At 39.9% G+C, this 13,249-nt stretch overlaps 1 protein-coding gene across 1 annotated transcript; it reads left to right on the forward strand.

Annotated features, from left to right (window-relative positions):
• The first annotated feature begins 1,831 nt into the window (after positions 1–1,831).
• Positions 1,832–13,039, forward strand: LOC139124988 (uncharacterized). The gene is made up of 7 exons (XM_070691104.1): positions 1,832–2,000; positions 8,191–8,288; positions 8,596–8,691; positions 9,058–9,214; positions 10,495–10,607; positions 11,598–11,693; positions 12,641–13,039. Exons 1-7 carry the CDS (start codon positions 1,988–1,990, stop codon positions 13,022–13,024), a joined length of 957 nt encoding a protein of 318 aa, XP_070547205.1. The 5' UTR covers positions 1,832–1,987; the 3' UTR covers positions 13,025–13,039.
• The last annotated feature ends 210 nt before the right edge of the window (positions 13,040–13,249 follow it).

Here is a 13,249-nt window from a genome sequence, read left to right on the forward strand (position 1 = left end):
TGGAGTTGTAGCCTTGTTTGGGCATCGCACAAGCCGCACAACAGCAAGCCGCACGACCAAGTCCACCACGGCTATTAGCATTGCAGCTATGGCAGTAAGGTTACATTTATTTACATTTGTTATCACGTCACAAGGCCGATTTATTTGTCATAAACATTAGCAGAGCCTATTTGACAGTCTTTGTTTTTGACGATCACTAAATGCCTTCAAAATTTTTCTTCGTCACATATTTCTCTGCTTCGTGAAACTTAACTTATTGCCCGTTTGCAATGGTTAAATATACACGAGTAACGAGGTATATTCTTTGGGGTCAATAGGACATTTCACATTTAAGCTGGGATTTTAAAACTTTCCTGTCGAGAAAACTGGTATTATTTTCCTGGTTCTACAAGACTACTCCTGTACAAGCTAACACTTTTACTTGGAAACGGTTGGGTAAACACAGATGACAACAAAAATTTTGTACCATTGGTGAGAATTATGAATCGTTTCTCGCTCGAGATACGGTCACATGTCAAGGTTATATGATCAGTGTGCACGGGTTGTGTGAATTTTCCCTTTGGAGAGCGATATAATTCTGCTCTACCACAGCAGTCCTACAGACAAAAAACTTTCAATTTGTAATGCCACTGGAAACATAAAATGACGATGACAACAGTAGCGCGTCTTTTCTAACCTCAATGATGGACGGCACGGTCACGCGTCCTGTGTGATTTTGTTTATGAAAACTTTTCCCTCGCAAAGCTTATTAATTTCCTGGTTCTACCACTATATTTCTACATACTAGCAAAGTGATTGCAAAAACAATAGATATTAAGAAAGCGATAATTATCGTGTTATCCGATATATCCTTGGAAAACCTATTTTCAACTTCTTGGCCAGCTTTGTACAATACATCTCTATAGGGGGCGCTCTGACCTGTTATACCAACTATAGGTGCGCGATTATGTTTTAACTAAATGAAATAGATAAATGAAATAAAAAGATACAGAATTTTAGTCGATGAATATCCTTAATTGACAATATGCTATTAGTTATTTGTATACTGAATGCTACTTAACACGTTTTGCAGAAAGGCATTCATTTATTTTAGTAATCGAGAATCGAACGCCAACAAAGGATATGGCGACAGGATAAGCCCACCTAAGACAGTCTTCTGTCGAGATGTCTTTTCTCGACAGCTGAGACACTGGCTGGCCCAGGTATTCACCTTACGATTTACGCAACAGCCATTGGCGCGACAGTCTGCTAATGTTCAGTCCTTCGCTTTATAATGTTTTAATACCACACAGACTTGAAGCAGGTCTAGCCCACCTGACAACGGCCCACATCTGTCCATGTAATGTGCAAACTGATTGAATGTACCGTACACAAATAATCTCATTTTCCTTCTTATTTTCCAATGTTTATTATCATTGGGGACGGGGGATTTGAGTTTTTTAATCAGGAGAGAGTCACACGCCCTCGTAGCACTTGTTTGTCTAAGCTGTACATACGTTTATTCTATTGACTCAAAATGACAATATTATGGTTGCAAGAAATTTACACCGAAACTTACTCATTTGCCTGGGGGTTCATTTCGAATCACCCAAATAGCCCTTCGGTCAAAGGTTATGTTCGTTTTGCACAGGGAGTGAATACAATTGATATGATTTCCAAGATGCTTTCGGAAAATAAATGCCTTACGTAATGCCTCAAACGAGTGCACTGCCCTGTGATGGAGGGATTGTGTCCCGAGGTGACAACCACGACACACCGAATGATTAGAATAAGAAAGATGTGTGGGGGCGGTGTTCCTTTGACACATGTCATGGTAGAGTTTGGTCAGCGAGCAAACATCGTGCTGCAAGCCACAGTTGACCCGGAACATTGACAGCTGGATCAGTCACTAGAGAGACCGTGTGACATGACAGTCACAGAACCGTAATCAACGAAAAGTTGACTCTGATTAGGTAGCGCGAACAGTAATCGGAATACACTTTACAAAATGGCAACTGCAGGTAGGTCGATATTCTAATATGCGAGTCGTCTATGCACGAGAGAGAGAGAGAGAGAGAGAGAGACAGAGAGAGAGAGAGAGAGAGAGAGAGAGAGAGAGAGAGAGAGGAGAGAGAGAGAGAGAGAGAGAGTGTGTGTGTACATATGCAACTCGGCTGTAATCTCGCTAACTGTTTTGTACCTTCTCAATTATGAACGAAATATCTCTCGATCACTGGAGTAATTTTTTTTAATACTAAGAGCGTGTCAGCAGTGCATCGCTTGGTAAAACGGAAGATATGGGTCACGGTGAACGATCAGAGGCAAATCTGAGTTACCCGTAAGCCTCCCATCCATCAAAACACGATATGATTTACAATCATATTATAATCATACTGTAATCATTTATCAAATTATAATACAATTTATTATCTGTCCTTATCTCATGCCCGTAAGAACATCGACGACGAATATTGATGTAATGGTGTAATTCAAATATTATCGAGACCAAATCAAAATAAAATTGTAAAATAAATTCGTAATGAATGGTATACTGTAGCGCCAGTGCAATGCTTCATAATAATTAAGAAGATGTATGCTGTTGCTATTTTCAGTTGACTTGTTACGGACAAATGTCTTACGTAATAGTGCTGGTACTCGCCACGACCGCAGATCCTGTGTGTTAACGTAGCAAGCTGGTGCAACCGCGGTTTGTCAAATTCTATTCTCAGCAACTGAGATTGTGGTGGTCAAATTCTGGCTGTTTCCTTCAACAAAAGGTGCTCAGCTAACTAATGTATACCGTGACGAGCATTTTCTCGGGTTCTTTCAGTATTGCACGCAAGGAATCGATCGGTGGAGGAAAGCTCTTTGTTTGGAGTGTCAACAATACGAACAGAAATGTCAGTGTACAAGTACATTTAGCTCGACCCTACGTGTTGTTCCGACATGTATGCCGGTGATTGTCATGGCAACAAACAATGGCTGCGCACGCACGCAATCCAGGCGGTATCGTTTCAATAACTCTTGCTCATTAATCGGAGACATTTGGACTCTACAGCGAGAGATGGTTTAGAAATTCGTGTACACTCCCTTTACGGCAAAGGCCAAGTAAAGGTCTTGCCTTTAGCTTCAGAGTCTATCATGCATCGATGTGACGACGGGCGCTCTGACTGTCCCAGCATAGCCTACCTTTCTCTCAGACTCTGGGCAGCAAATGTGAACACGGTTCCTTGTGGAGGGGCTGTGATGGGAACAGGTTAAAAGGTCACCCGTCGATTATTACAAGATTTAGGTGTACAGCAACCATAACTGTCAATTTGAAGGAAATTAGAACAAGGATCGTCTAGCGACCACCTGTTGATTAACTGAACCTCGAGCGAGAGCCCGTTTAATGAATGGCGGCTGCAGCGTAAGCGAAATCTGCTGGGGTGACGTCCTATTCAAACTCCCTGAGCGGGATTTTGCATTAGTGGATGTGTGAAGGGTTGGTTAACATTTTGCCAATGCTGTTCTCGATTGAAATTTTGATCAAAAAATTCAAAATCATGTCGGGTGAACCTGATAATAAAGTTGGACTTTGAATAGCGACCAAATGCTATGCAAAAGTGTGGAGGTAAAAAAAAAACGGCTGGGCTTTTTTTGCGTTTCTTTTGTCTTTTTTTTGATAGATATCGCACTGATCATTTTTACAATATATGTTTCTTCAGTTGCTTTGGTGTGCGTCACGGTGAATGTTCTCGAGTGTGTCCATATACTTGTTAAACCATAGACCCTCGAGAAAAAGGTCTATGGTTAAACTTCACTGAGAAATAACGCGGTTTAGTCTTTTGTTTTGTATCGAAATTTTTATCATGTTGGTCAATTTGCTTTGTTTTATCAAGCTGAGAAATAACCCGAGTATCCCTTTAAATCACGTGACAATGACGTCGTAACTTCACTCATCTGGTAGAGCTAATCTCGTTTGGCTAAGACTGACACGTACTTACATGGAATCGTGCCCACGTCCGAATCGATCGACGCGAACTCTCGAAATTTATGGTGTAAGGCCTAACAAAAAAAATTGTGCTGTTCCGATAACCCAACCTAATCTATTTATTACCTGCCGGCCCTAATTTTTTTAGAGCTACGTAAACACGGAAGTAAAAAAAAGAAGGAAAAAAACCGTAAAATCACGCGTTCGTTACTTGGCATTCGATTTTTGCTTGAACGAGGATGTCTTTTATGTTTTGTTTTTTTTCTTTCACATGTATGATACGTTTTTCTGGAAATGTTGTGGCCAGTGTTTGACCGCCCTAAACTCCTGAAAAATGCATATTTAAAAGTAAAAATATTTTGGGAAAAAAGTTTCCTGTCGACCTACCTACCTACCCTATTTTTGAAAATCATGTTATCGGAACAGCACATTTTTTTTGGCCTAAACTGAAAACGAGAAAATTTAATGAAATAAGCCTGCTCGAGCACTTAAATTTTAACTATGCTAGCTAATGATAAGATGGAAATGACCTAAATTGTGCGGGAAAAGCTGGAATCAAAATGTCTAAGACGTGGAGGAGGGGAGTCCCGAGGAGTTGCCTGGTCTAGCGTGGTCTTCAGGTCATTTCTTCCAACGTCGATTCACCTTGAACTCTCTCTGCTTCTCTCAACCCCATATCCTTCTTTCACCAATTGTTTATAACATCATTTCAGTACGCTTGCACGATCAAGAGGATTTGTTACACTGCTCTATATTAATCACAGACAAAGATTAATTGGATATTTCTTCAGGCAATACCACGTAGCCTACTACCTTGAGGGCGGCCTTTGATCTAGGCCGTAATAACCCTACGAAAGCTCTCTCACAGCGCCCAGCTTATAAGGCGACAATGCTCACTTTAAAAACAAATGCAACCCATTCAGGCTGCAGCTATCGCGTAAGCCAACACTGTAGTGGTCAATAGACATGATGAATGACTCTCAAATAATTGTAGTATGTGCATGACCGACGCCTGTGAGCGACTTAACATAGTTCAGATCAAAGTCAGCGATTCAATGTGCGCCGAGTCAGAATTCAACAAAACACGTGTACAGTGTACGTTTTTTTCAAAGACCAAAGCTAGGCCACTCAACAATTGAACAGAGTGTCACCCCACGCACGATAGACCTTGACATACTAGGTCCGCCATTGTCAGGTGACTCGCTATACCATTGCAATTGAATTAACAGACTAGCAATTGACTAGCTCTCAAATATTGTTACCGACGATAACGCTCAGCATATTTCCTGGCGTCTGTCACATGTCACCTGTCAGAACGGTTCACTACAGCCATTGTTCCCCTTTCGCAATGCGCAGTCGCATGAGTATGTTGCCAGGCGTTTTTAAACAACAAACACTCCCTTAGACACAGCAAAGAGATGTTTTTTTTCGAAAGATCACCAGTTGCTAAACAGCAGTTAGATCTTAATAGATTGTCTTGATTAATTATAAGCGGCATATTCTGCAATTTTCACTTTCTGAATTCGAAACGGATGCCTTTGAGGAATATTTCAATTTTCCTCTCACTAGATTTGATCTTATGGTAGTTCACACCTCCAAAATTGAAAACTTCAACTTTTGCTCCAACTTTTAACTAGTAAATTGTTAACCGTTTTCTTTCAAAATCAAGACAGAAAGTCGGGGATCACCGTGAAAGCGTTGGTCCTAGAGAAACTACTTACCAAATATTTGAAATTAGAAATGGTCGCCATCCTTATGTTATTTCTACAGGGAAAATTCCTGATTTTCACAAAACTAAGCCGGTGAAAACTTAAATTTCTCCATAAGCTTCAAAATGAACGCAAACAAGTTGTAGACTAAAAGAGTATTGTAAAAGTTTGAGAGTTCCAATATCTGTCCCCATGGTGCATTCTATAATCAGGTACCGTCAACCGGTAAATTTCGTGAAATTTACAAAATCATCACAAAACATATTTCGAATGCTGATACCTTGATTTTACATGTATTTGACCTTGACATAAAATTTTGAGGGGAAGTAGAGCTGTTCGTAACTGCCCTCCCACTGGCATATGCGGAAGATATGCCCTCCTACTGAATTATGGTGCCCACTGCCCTCCAGTATCTATGGTCTGAACGCGTTAACGCTCCCCACTCCCCACGACTATCAGCTTCCCACTGCCGTCTTTCTGCCACTGAAATTCCCAATCGCAAAACTGTGCAAGCAAAAATCAACCTTTGGATATTTGCTCTCCTGTAAGTTAGGCGTTAAATATTCCACGAAATTCTATAGACCACGGCATTACTCTCCTTCCGTACCTATTTTCAATCCGGTATTCACCAGAAATTTTCTCCCCGCCCACTGAGAACTATAAAAACTTAAATTTCTTCCCCGTTCGCTATAAGTACCAATGTTTCTCCCCGCCCGCTAAATAACTACGTACGAACACATTTTTGCACGAACAGATTCGTTGGCGGCACTTTGTTAATGTCAACCAAGATGCTTTGATTGAAATATAGTACTTTTATAATATTTGTTAAGTAAATCAAGTTTTATGTAAGAACATTTTTATCACGTTGATTTAGTTTATAGTCGCTAAATCCCCACTTTTCTAGCGGTTCGACATTGCACTATTGATTTTCTCATGTTTTTTTATATTGTATTATTTATTGGACCTGATGATTTATTTGTCTTGAATGATAACGATTGCTGTAATCGATCTCATACCATATTTCAACACCAGTACAAGACAACGAAAGCTCGACTGGCCTATAGGTCGTTGATACCCAACCTTAGACTTTTTGGAATGTTTGGAAGCGCATTCGAGGTACGATCTTGCGTGCACAAGACAGCGATCCATATGTTTATTGCGATCAATCTTACCTAAAACCGGTGACAGTGTCCTTGGTCAAACCGTGCACTATATCATTTGTAATTTTGTCCCCTATTTGTAAAAATATTCAAATATGCATTAGTCTTTTCAGTATAAGGTGTATTTAGGGTAATATGCGACTTGAAAGTGAAAGGCTTGAACTTTTGCTCAAACTTTCCTAAACTTTAACCATAGTTCTCTCACCAAATCAACAATAAAAATCGGGGGTCACAGTGCAAACTTTGGAACTAGCGAAACAGCTTACCGAACATTTTGCGATATTTGAAATGCAAAATGGCCGCCATCATATGTTGACTCTATGGGTAAACATAAATTAGCGAAAAACTAAGATTGTGAAAGTTTCTCTTTCACCAAGAGCTTTAAAATGAGCCCCCACAAGTGGTGGATCAGAGGAGAATTTTAGAAAATTTGAATGTCCGACTATCTGTTCCCGAGGCACGTTCTACCTTAACAAGAATTAGCTCAGTGTTTCAGGTCCAGACATAAAGTTCCGTTGTCAAAAGCTTAACCTTTAACATCTACGTGGGGACACAGTGCAATTCTTGCCAATGGGTGGCGACATATCATTTCTGTGAGGATACTTAAATGGAGATTCATAAATCATGGCTCGCCTTGCACATTTTGGTAATTACCAAAGATTCTTTGTAGATATTTGAAATTCAAAATGGCCGCCATCCCGGTGCTATCGCCATGGGGAAAAATACATTTTCGCTTTTCGCAAAATTAAGATGTTTCTTACTCCAAGATCTTTAAAATGATCCCACAAGTGATGCATCAGAAAAGAATTGCAAAAGTTTGAGAGTCAAAATATCTGCCCCTAGCCAGAGGCGCATTCTACCTTAAGAACAAATGACGAAATATAAAACAGTTTCTGGTAATGGAACTTCTTAAGGTAGTATGCGCCTCCAAAGTGGAAGACTTAAACTTTTGCTCAAATTTTCCTCATTCAAGTAATCTTTCAACCATTCTCTTTCAAAATCAAGAATAAAAATCTGAGGTCACCCTGTAAATTATGGTACTAGAAAGACAGATTACCTCAGTAAGATTTACTAATTAATATTTGAAATTCAAAATGGCCGCCATCCCTGTGTTAACTCTACGTGGGAAAATAAAATTTTCAGTTTTCGAAAAACTGAGATGGTGAAAATTTTCTTCACCAAAAGCTTTAAAATGAACTCCCGCGAGTGGTAGGTTATAAAAGAATTAATAAAATTTGAAACCCCGAAGTTCTGTCCCCGAGGCGCGTTTTACCTTAACGAGTAGCGTTTAGAGTGTCCCTGGATATGGGCGAAGATGGGATTTTTTATTGCAACCATTCTAAGCACCATTGTAATATTTTATTTTCAGCCAATGATTATCAAGTTGGACAGCAAGTTCTTGTTTCTGTCAGTGGCACGTGGATTCTAGGATCTGTTACAGAGATTGGCGAGAATGCTTCATTCAAGGTAACGCTACATGCTGACTCCTTGTGATGCTTGGGAACAAAAAGAGAAATATTACGCATGTGCGTTTATCAAACACTTCAAAAAGCAAAATATATATCAACCATAATATATATATATATATATATATATATATATATATATATATAATATATATATATATATATATATATACACACACACACACACAACCATATAAACAGTTGAGCGGCAAATGACAGAACTTTCAAATTGATGATCCAATTTCGATGACAAATTTTAAATAGTCGACCTCAAAGTCATCAAATTTTCATTGATTATTTTTAATTAGGTACACTACGATGGCTGGAGTGACGGATACGATGAGGTTAAACCCTTGTCGGATTGCAAATACCCTAACAACAGTGCCATTACTGACCACCAGGAGGTAATTTAAAAGTTTATCACAAAATTGTTTGAAGAGAGAGAGAGAGAGAGAGAGAGAGAGAGAGAGAGAGAGAGAGAGAGAGAGAGAGAGAGAGAGAGAGAGAGAGAGAGTGTGTGTCTGTGTTCATGGTTATTTAATTTTCTATAAATTGGTGGAGGCGTTGAACCAGGTGAGGCTGTAATTTGTTTATGTTGAAATACAAAATTTTTGCAGGGGGCTCCCCTCTAAAATCAGTATTTTCTTTAAAACTGCTGTTATTTTCATTTCCTTTTTGTATAAGTTCATAGGGAATCATAGACTCTTAAACAGCTGTAAACTTTATATTTATTTATTTATTTATTTTTGATTTTGAATTTGTTTTATCAGGTCTGTGTTGGGACAAAACTGAAAGTGAACTGGCTCGGTTTCTGGTACAATGCCACCGTCTTGGAGGTCAGGTTATCACACGTCAAGGTCAAGTTCAGCGGGATGTCCCAGAAGGATGTGTGGATCCCAGACGACCAAATCAAACCCGCTGATAACGGTATGGACATTGTTGTCATCACAGAGCTACACTACCTCAGCATTATGTAGGCCTCATGTTTTTAGTCCCCACGGACACCGTCCGGGGGGACTTATAGGTTTGGTCATGTCCGTGCGTGTGTGCGTGCGTCCGTGCGTGTGTGCGTCCGTCCGTTCACGCAGATATCTCAGAGATGCCTGGAGCGATTTCATTCAAACTTGGTACAAGGATTACTTCATATGTCATACAGATGCACGTCGATTTGTTTTGTGATACGATCCAATATGGCTGCCAGGCGGCCATTTTATTACGATTTTTTCATCTACAGAGCCATAACTCAGGCATGTTTCAACTGATTTTATTCGAAGTTGGTACAAGGACATTGATCAATGTCATAGATATGCACATCAATTTGTTTTGTGATACGATCCAATATGGCCGCCAGGCGGCCATTTTATTACGATTTTTTCATGTACAGAGCCACAACTCAGACATAACTCAACCGATTTTATTCAAACTTGGTACAAGGACATTGACCTATGTCATGCACATGCACATCGATTTGTTTTGTGATACGATCCAATATGGCCGCCGTGTGGCCACTTTATTACATTTTTTCATGTCCAGAACCATAACTCAGACATGTTTCAAGCGAATTTATTCAAAGTTGGTACAAGGAGATTGACCAATGTCATACATATGCACATTAATTTGTTTTGTGATACAATCCAATATGGTTGCTGTGCGGCCATTTTTTATTATTTTTTCATGTACAAGCCATAATTCAGGCATATCTCAACCAATTTTAATCAAATTTGCTACAAGGACATTGACCTATGTCATACATATGCACATTTATTTGTTTTGTGATACGATCCAATATGGCCACCATGTGGCCATTTTATTACGATTTTTTCATGTCCTGAACTACAACTCAGGCATGTATCAAGCGAATTTATTCATAAGTATTTTTATCACAGACCTAATGAAGAGGACTCTATCCTCTCTGAGGACCTGTAATCAAAGTACCCATTAACAAGTGGGGACTGTGTCATCAACGATGTCTTGTTGTTAATTTTTGTGGTATAACAACTAGATACTGTGACAATCTTTGAAGTTCAAGTTTGAAATGTCTTAATGATAAGTAAGATGTGAGTCAACATTAAACTAATAAGTTGTGATGGCTATTTTGCTGGCCTAAAATGCTTTACAGTGAAGGCTTTATATCAGATATGTGTTATGAAAAATTAAAAATTAAAAATTAATGGTGAAATTTAAGATCTGATAATCGATCTTTGCAGTTCCAACAGCTAATGATGGTCCCCTGATGATCGGACAGAGAATCACCACCATACGCTACAAGCGAAAAATGGCCGGCACTGTACTGGAAAGTAGACGTCAATCGCTGTATCAGGTGAGAAGCGTTGATCGCGATTGCAGCTTTGTTTGCACGCAGTACCTCCGCTCTGGTAACGCACTTAGCGCGCTCGACATTGTAACATCTGCCGAAGAAAATTCTGACAAATTCTGCTTTGTGCCCCTGTCTTTTTTCCCCTGGTGTTTGATGTCAGATCCTATGACATTTGATTTTCATTGTTTCATTCAGAACATCGGTGTTATCAAAATACCAATATTGACGCCAGTCTCGCCACATTTTTTCAATCTAATATTTATTTATGCATATTAATGACGGAAATCTGACGTCATCACGATTAGGCGATAGTGGAACAAGTAGGGTCTAATTATGGTATCAATATAAAAATAAAGGTATAGTCTCTGCGTCTGGTATCGACAAATTATGGCCAATTGGAAGAGTTGCTTTAGTTAAAGCTTGTGATCTTCACAGTAAATATGAAATTCGCGTAATTTTGGTTCTATTTAAAAGTATGATAGGGAAAAACGTATTGCAAAAGCGTGATCTAACGTGCTCCTGAATTAAGATGTAGCTGCCGTCAACCTACTGCGCAAACTCAACAGTGAAATTTGTGCATCTTTGCTATAACTGTCTTGTTATAACTGTCTCATAAAATAATATTATTTACTGAAAAACCAGTTGAAATAACTTTACATTATGTTGATTCTTGAATTTTCTTTAATGCTGCGATGTAAGTGAATGCACACACGGAAACATAAGTAATTTCCGTATCACGCTCTACGCACCACAGTCATATCTGTTGGGTTCTGTTCTACCTCTCCGCTTTCAGTTTTTCTTAACTATTTAGCTCTCCCATCTGTCTCTTTCAATCCATCTCTCTCTCTCTCTCTCTCTCTCTGTCTCTCTCTCTCTCTCTCTCCTCTCTCTCTCTCTCTCTCTCTCTCTCTCTCACTCTCACACACTCACTCTCTCTCTCTCACACACACACACACACACGCATTTTGAAAACAATCACAACATATTTTGCAGGTGACCTACGACGGATGGGGAAATGTGTACGACGAAGGCGTACTACCTGACGTATGCAAGTACAGAGACGGCAGCAAAATCTCGGACCCCGATGAAGTAAGTCAGACGACACTCGTCTGCCATTCGTCCATCGTGAAGTAGACAGCAATTCCTTTGGTTTTCTCTTTCAGATCTGTACATAGGAATTTACTCGCGAAGCAAAGATACGCAAAAGTTGGGCAAGACGATTTAGTATGTTGAGATTGCTTTTAATTGAGACAAACAGTTTCATCGTGTGGTTCAAATAATCGCTTATCTGATGTTTGGTAGGTGTTTTTGAAGCTGTAATACATGACAGACTGCCAGACATTTGCGACTCGCCACAGATGAGTGCTGCGTAGCTGCAAACATTTTGGCTTCAAGTCTGCCCAAACGAGTATAATTAGCTCAGCAAAATTTCATTCAGGCTTTTTTGCTCAGCCAATTTACGCTCGTGTACTGGAGGCATTTATGTTTAGTTGTAGCTGTGTGTGTTACAGGCATACGTTTAAAGGAACAAAGTCGCCCATTTTTCATGAATTTTGTTTGACAAGAGATACTATTAATATTGTTTGACATGTTGAAAGTTACTGAATGAATGGTTGACCATGCATATATTCGAGCCCGGTTACAGACACGATACATGAAACCAACGGGCGAAAAACGGGCGACTTTGTCCCTTTAAGTTTCATTTACAGATTAGTGTTTAATAGTTTTCACGGAACTGTGTGCCACAACATCGTTTTTGCTTTGAATTTTATACGTTTGTGTCTGATGAACTGATATAGTTACACGGAAAATATTGAACAACGCCCCCTTCATAGCCGACCCGTGAACAGGCTCTGTTGCTTCCGCAAGAGCAAGCAAACTTTATGCAATATGTGGTTGTCTTTCATCAGTTTTCAACAGTTTACAATGTAGTTGTAAAGCTTGAGTTGTCCAAAAAACTCAAAGTGACCTCCCCCCCCTCTCTCTCTCTCTCTCTCTCTCTCTCTCTCTCTCTCTCTCTCTCTCCACACATAAAGGTAAAGGCGGGCAGCAAACTCAATGTGCAATGGGCTGACGGAAACTGGTACGCGGCAACGGTTCTCAGTGCCGCCGTGGCGATCGCCAAGGTGCACTGGGACGCCCTTCCGAAGGAGTTGGACGCGTGGATCACGGAGGACGAACTCGTCGGCGGACTTGCCGCGTACTCATCGAATGCAGCACCCGCTGGTGGCGGGAGTCAGAACAAGCCTGTAAAAACCCAGGCAAATCATGGTCAAAACAATGAACTTGAAGAGTATGCAAATCTGAAACCGGGTTACCAGGGAGAGGCGCCCAAACCCACAGTAACAGCCATCGAAAAATTTGACGAGGATGGTGAGTGTTACAACGATCTTCTATATTCAGGAACAAACAATCTTTAAAATCTTCGATTTTTATTATTGATTTTCATATTCTCATTCGATCAGCGCTATCAAAATATAAAGTAAAGTGAAATAACACCAAATATAACATACAGTTATAGTTTTTAGATACTAAAAGGGCCAAGTTGGCTCTCTTCCACCACGTTTCTCGGCGGACGAACATTTTAGTAGACAATTCAGAGTTTCTCTCCGTATAACTTTTTCATCGTTACCGGTTAACCATGG

This window comes from Ptychodera flava (assembly GCF_041260155.1).
Source record: "Ptychodera flava strain L36383 chromosome 23 unlocalized genomic scaffold, AS_Pfla_20210202 Scaffold_24__1_contigs__length_23054250_pilon, whole genome shotgun sequence".
In the NCBI taxonomy this organism is placed as follows: domain Eukaryota; kingdom Metazoa; phylum Hemichordata; class Enteropneusta; family Ptychoderidae; genus Ptychodera; species Ptychodera flava.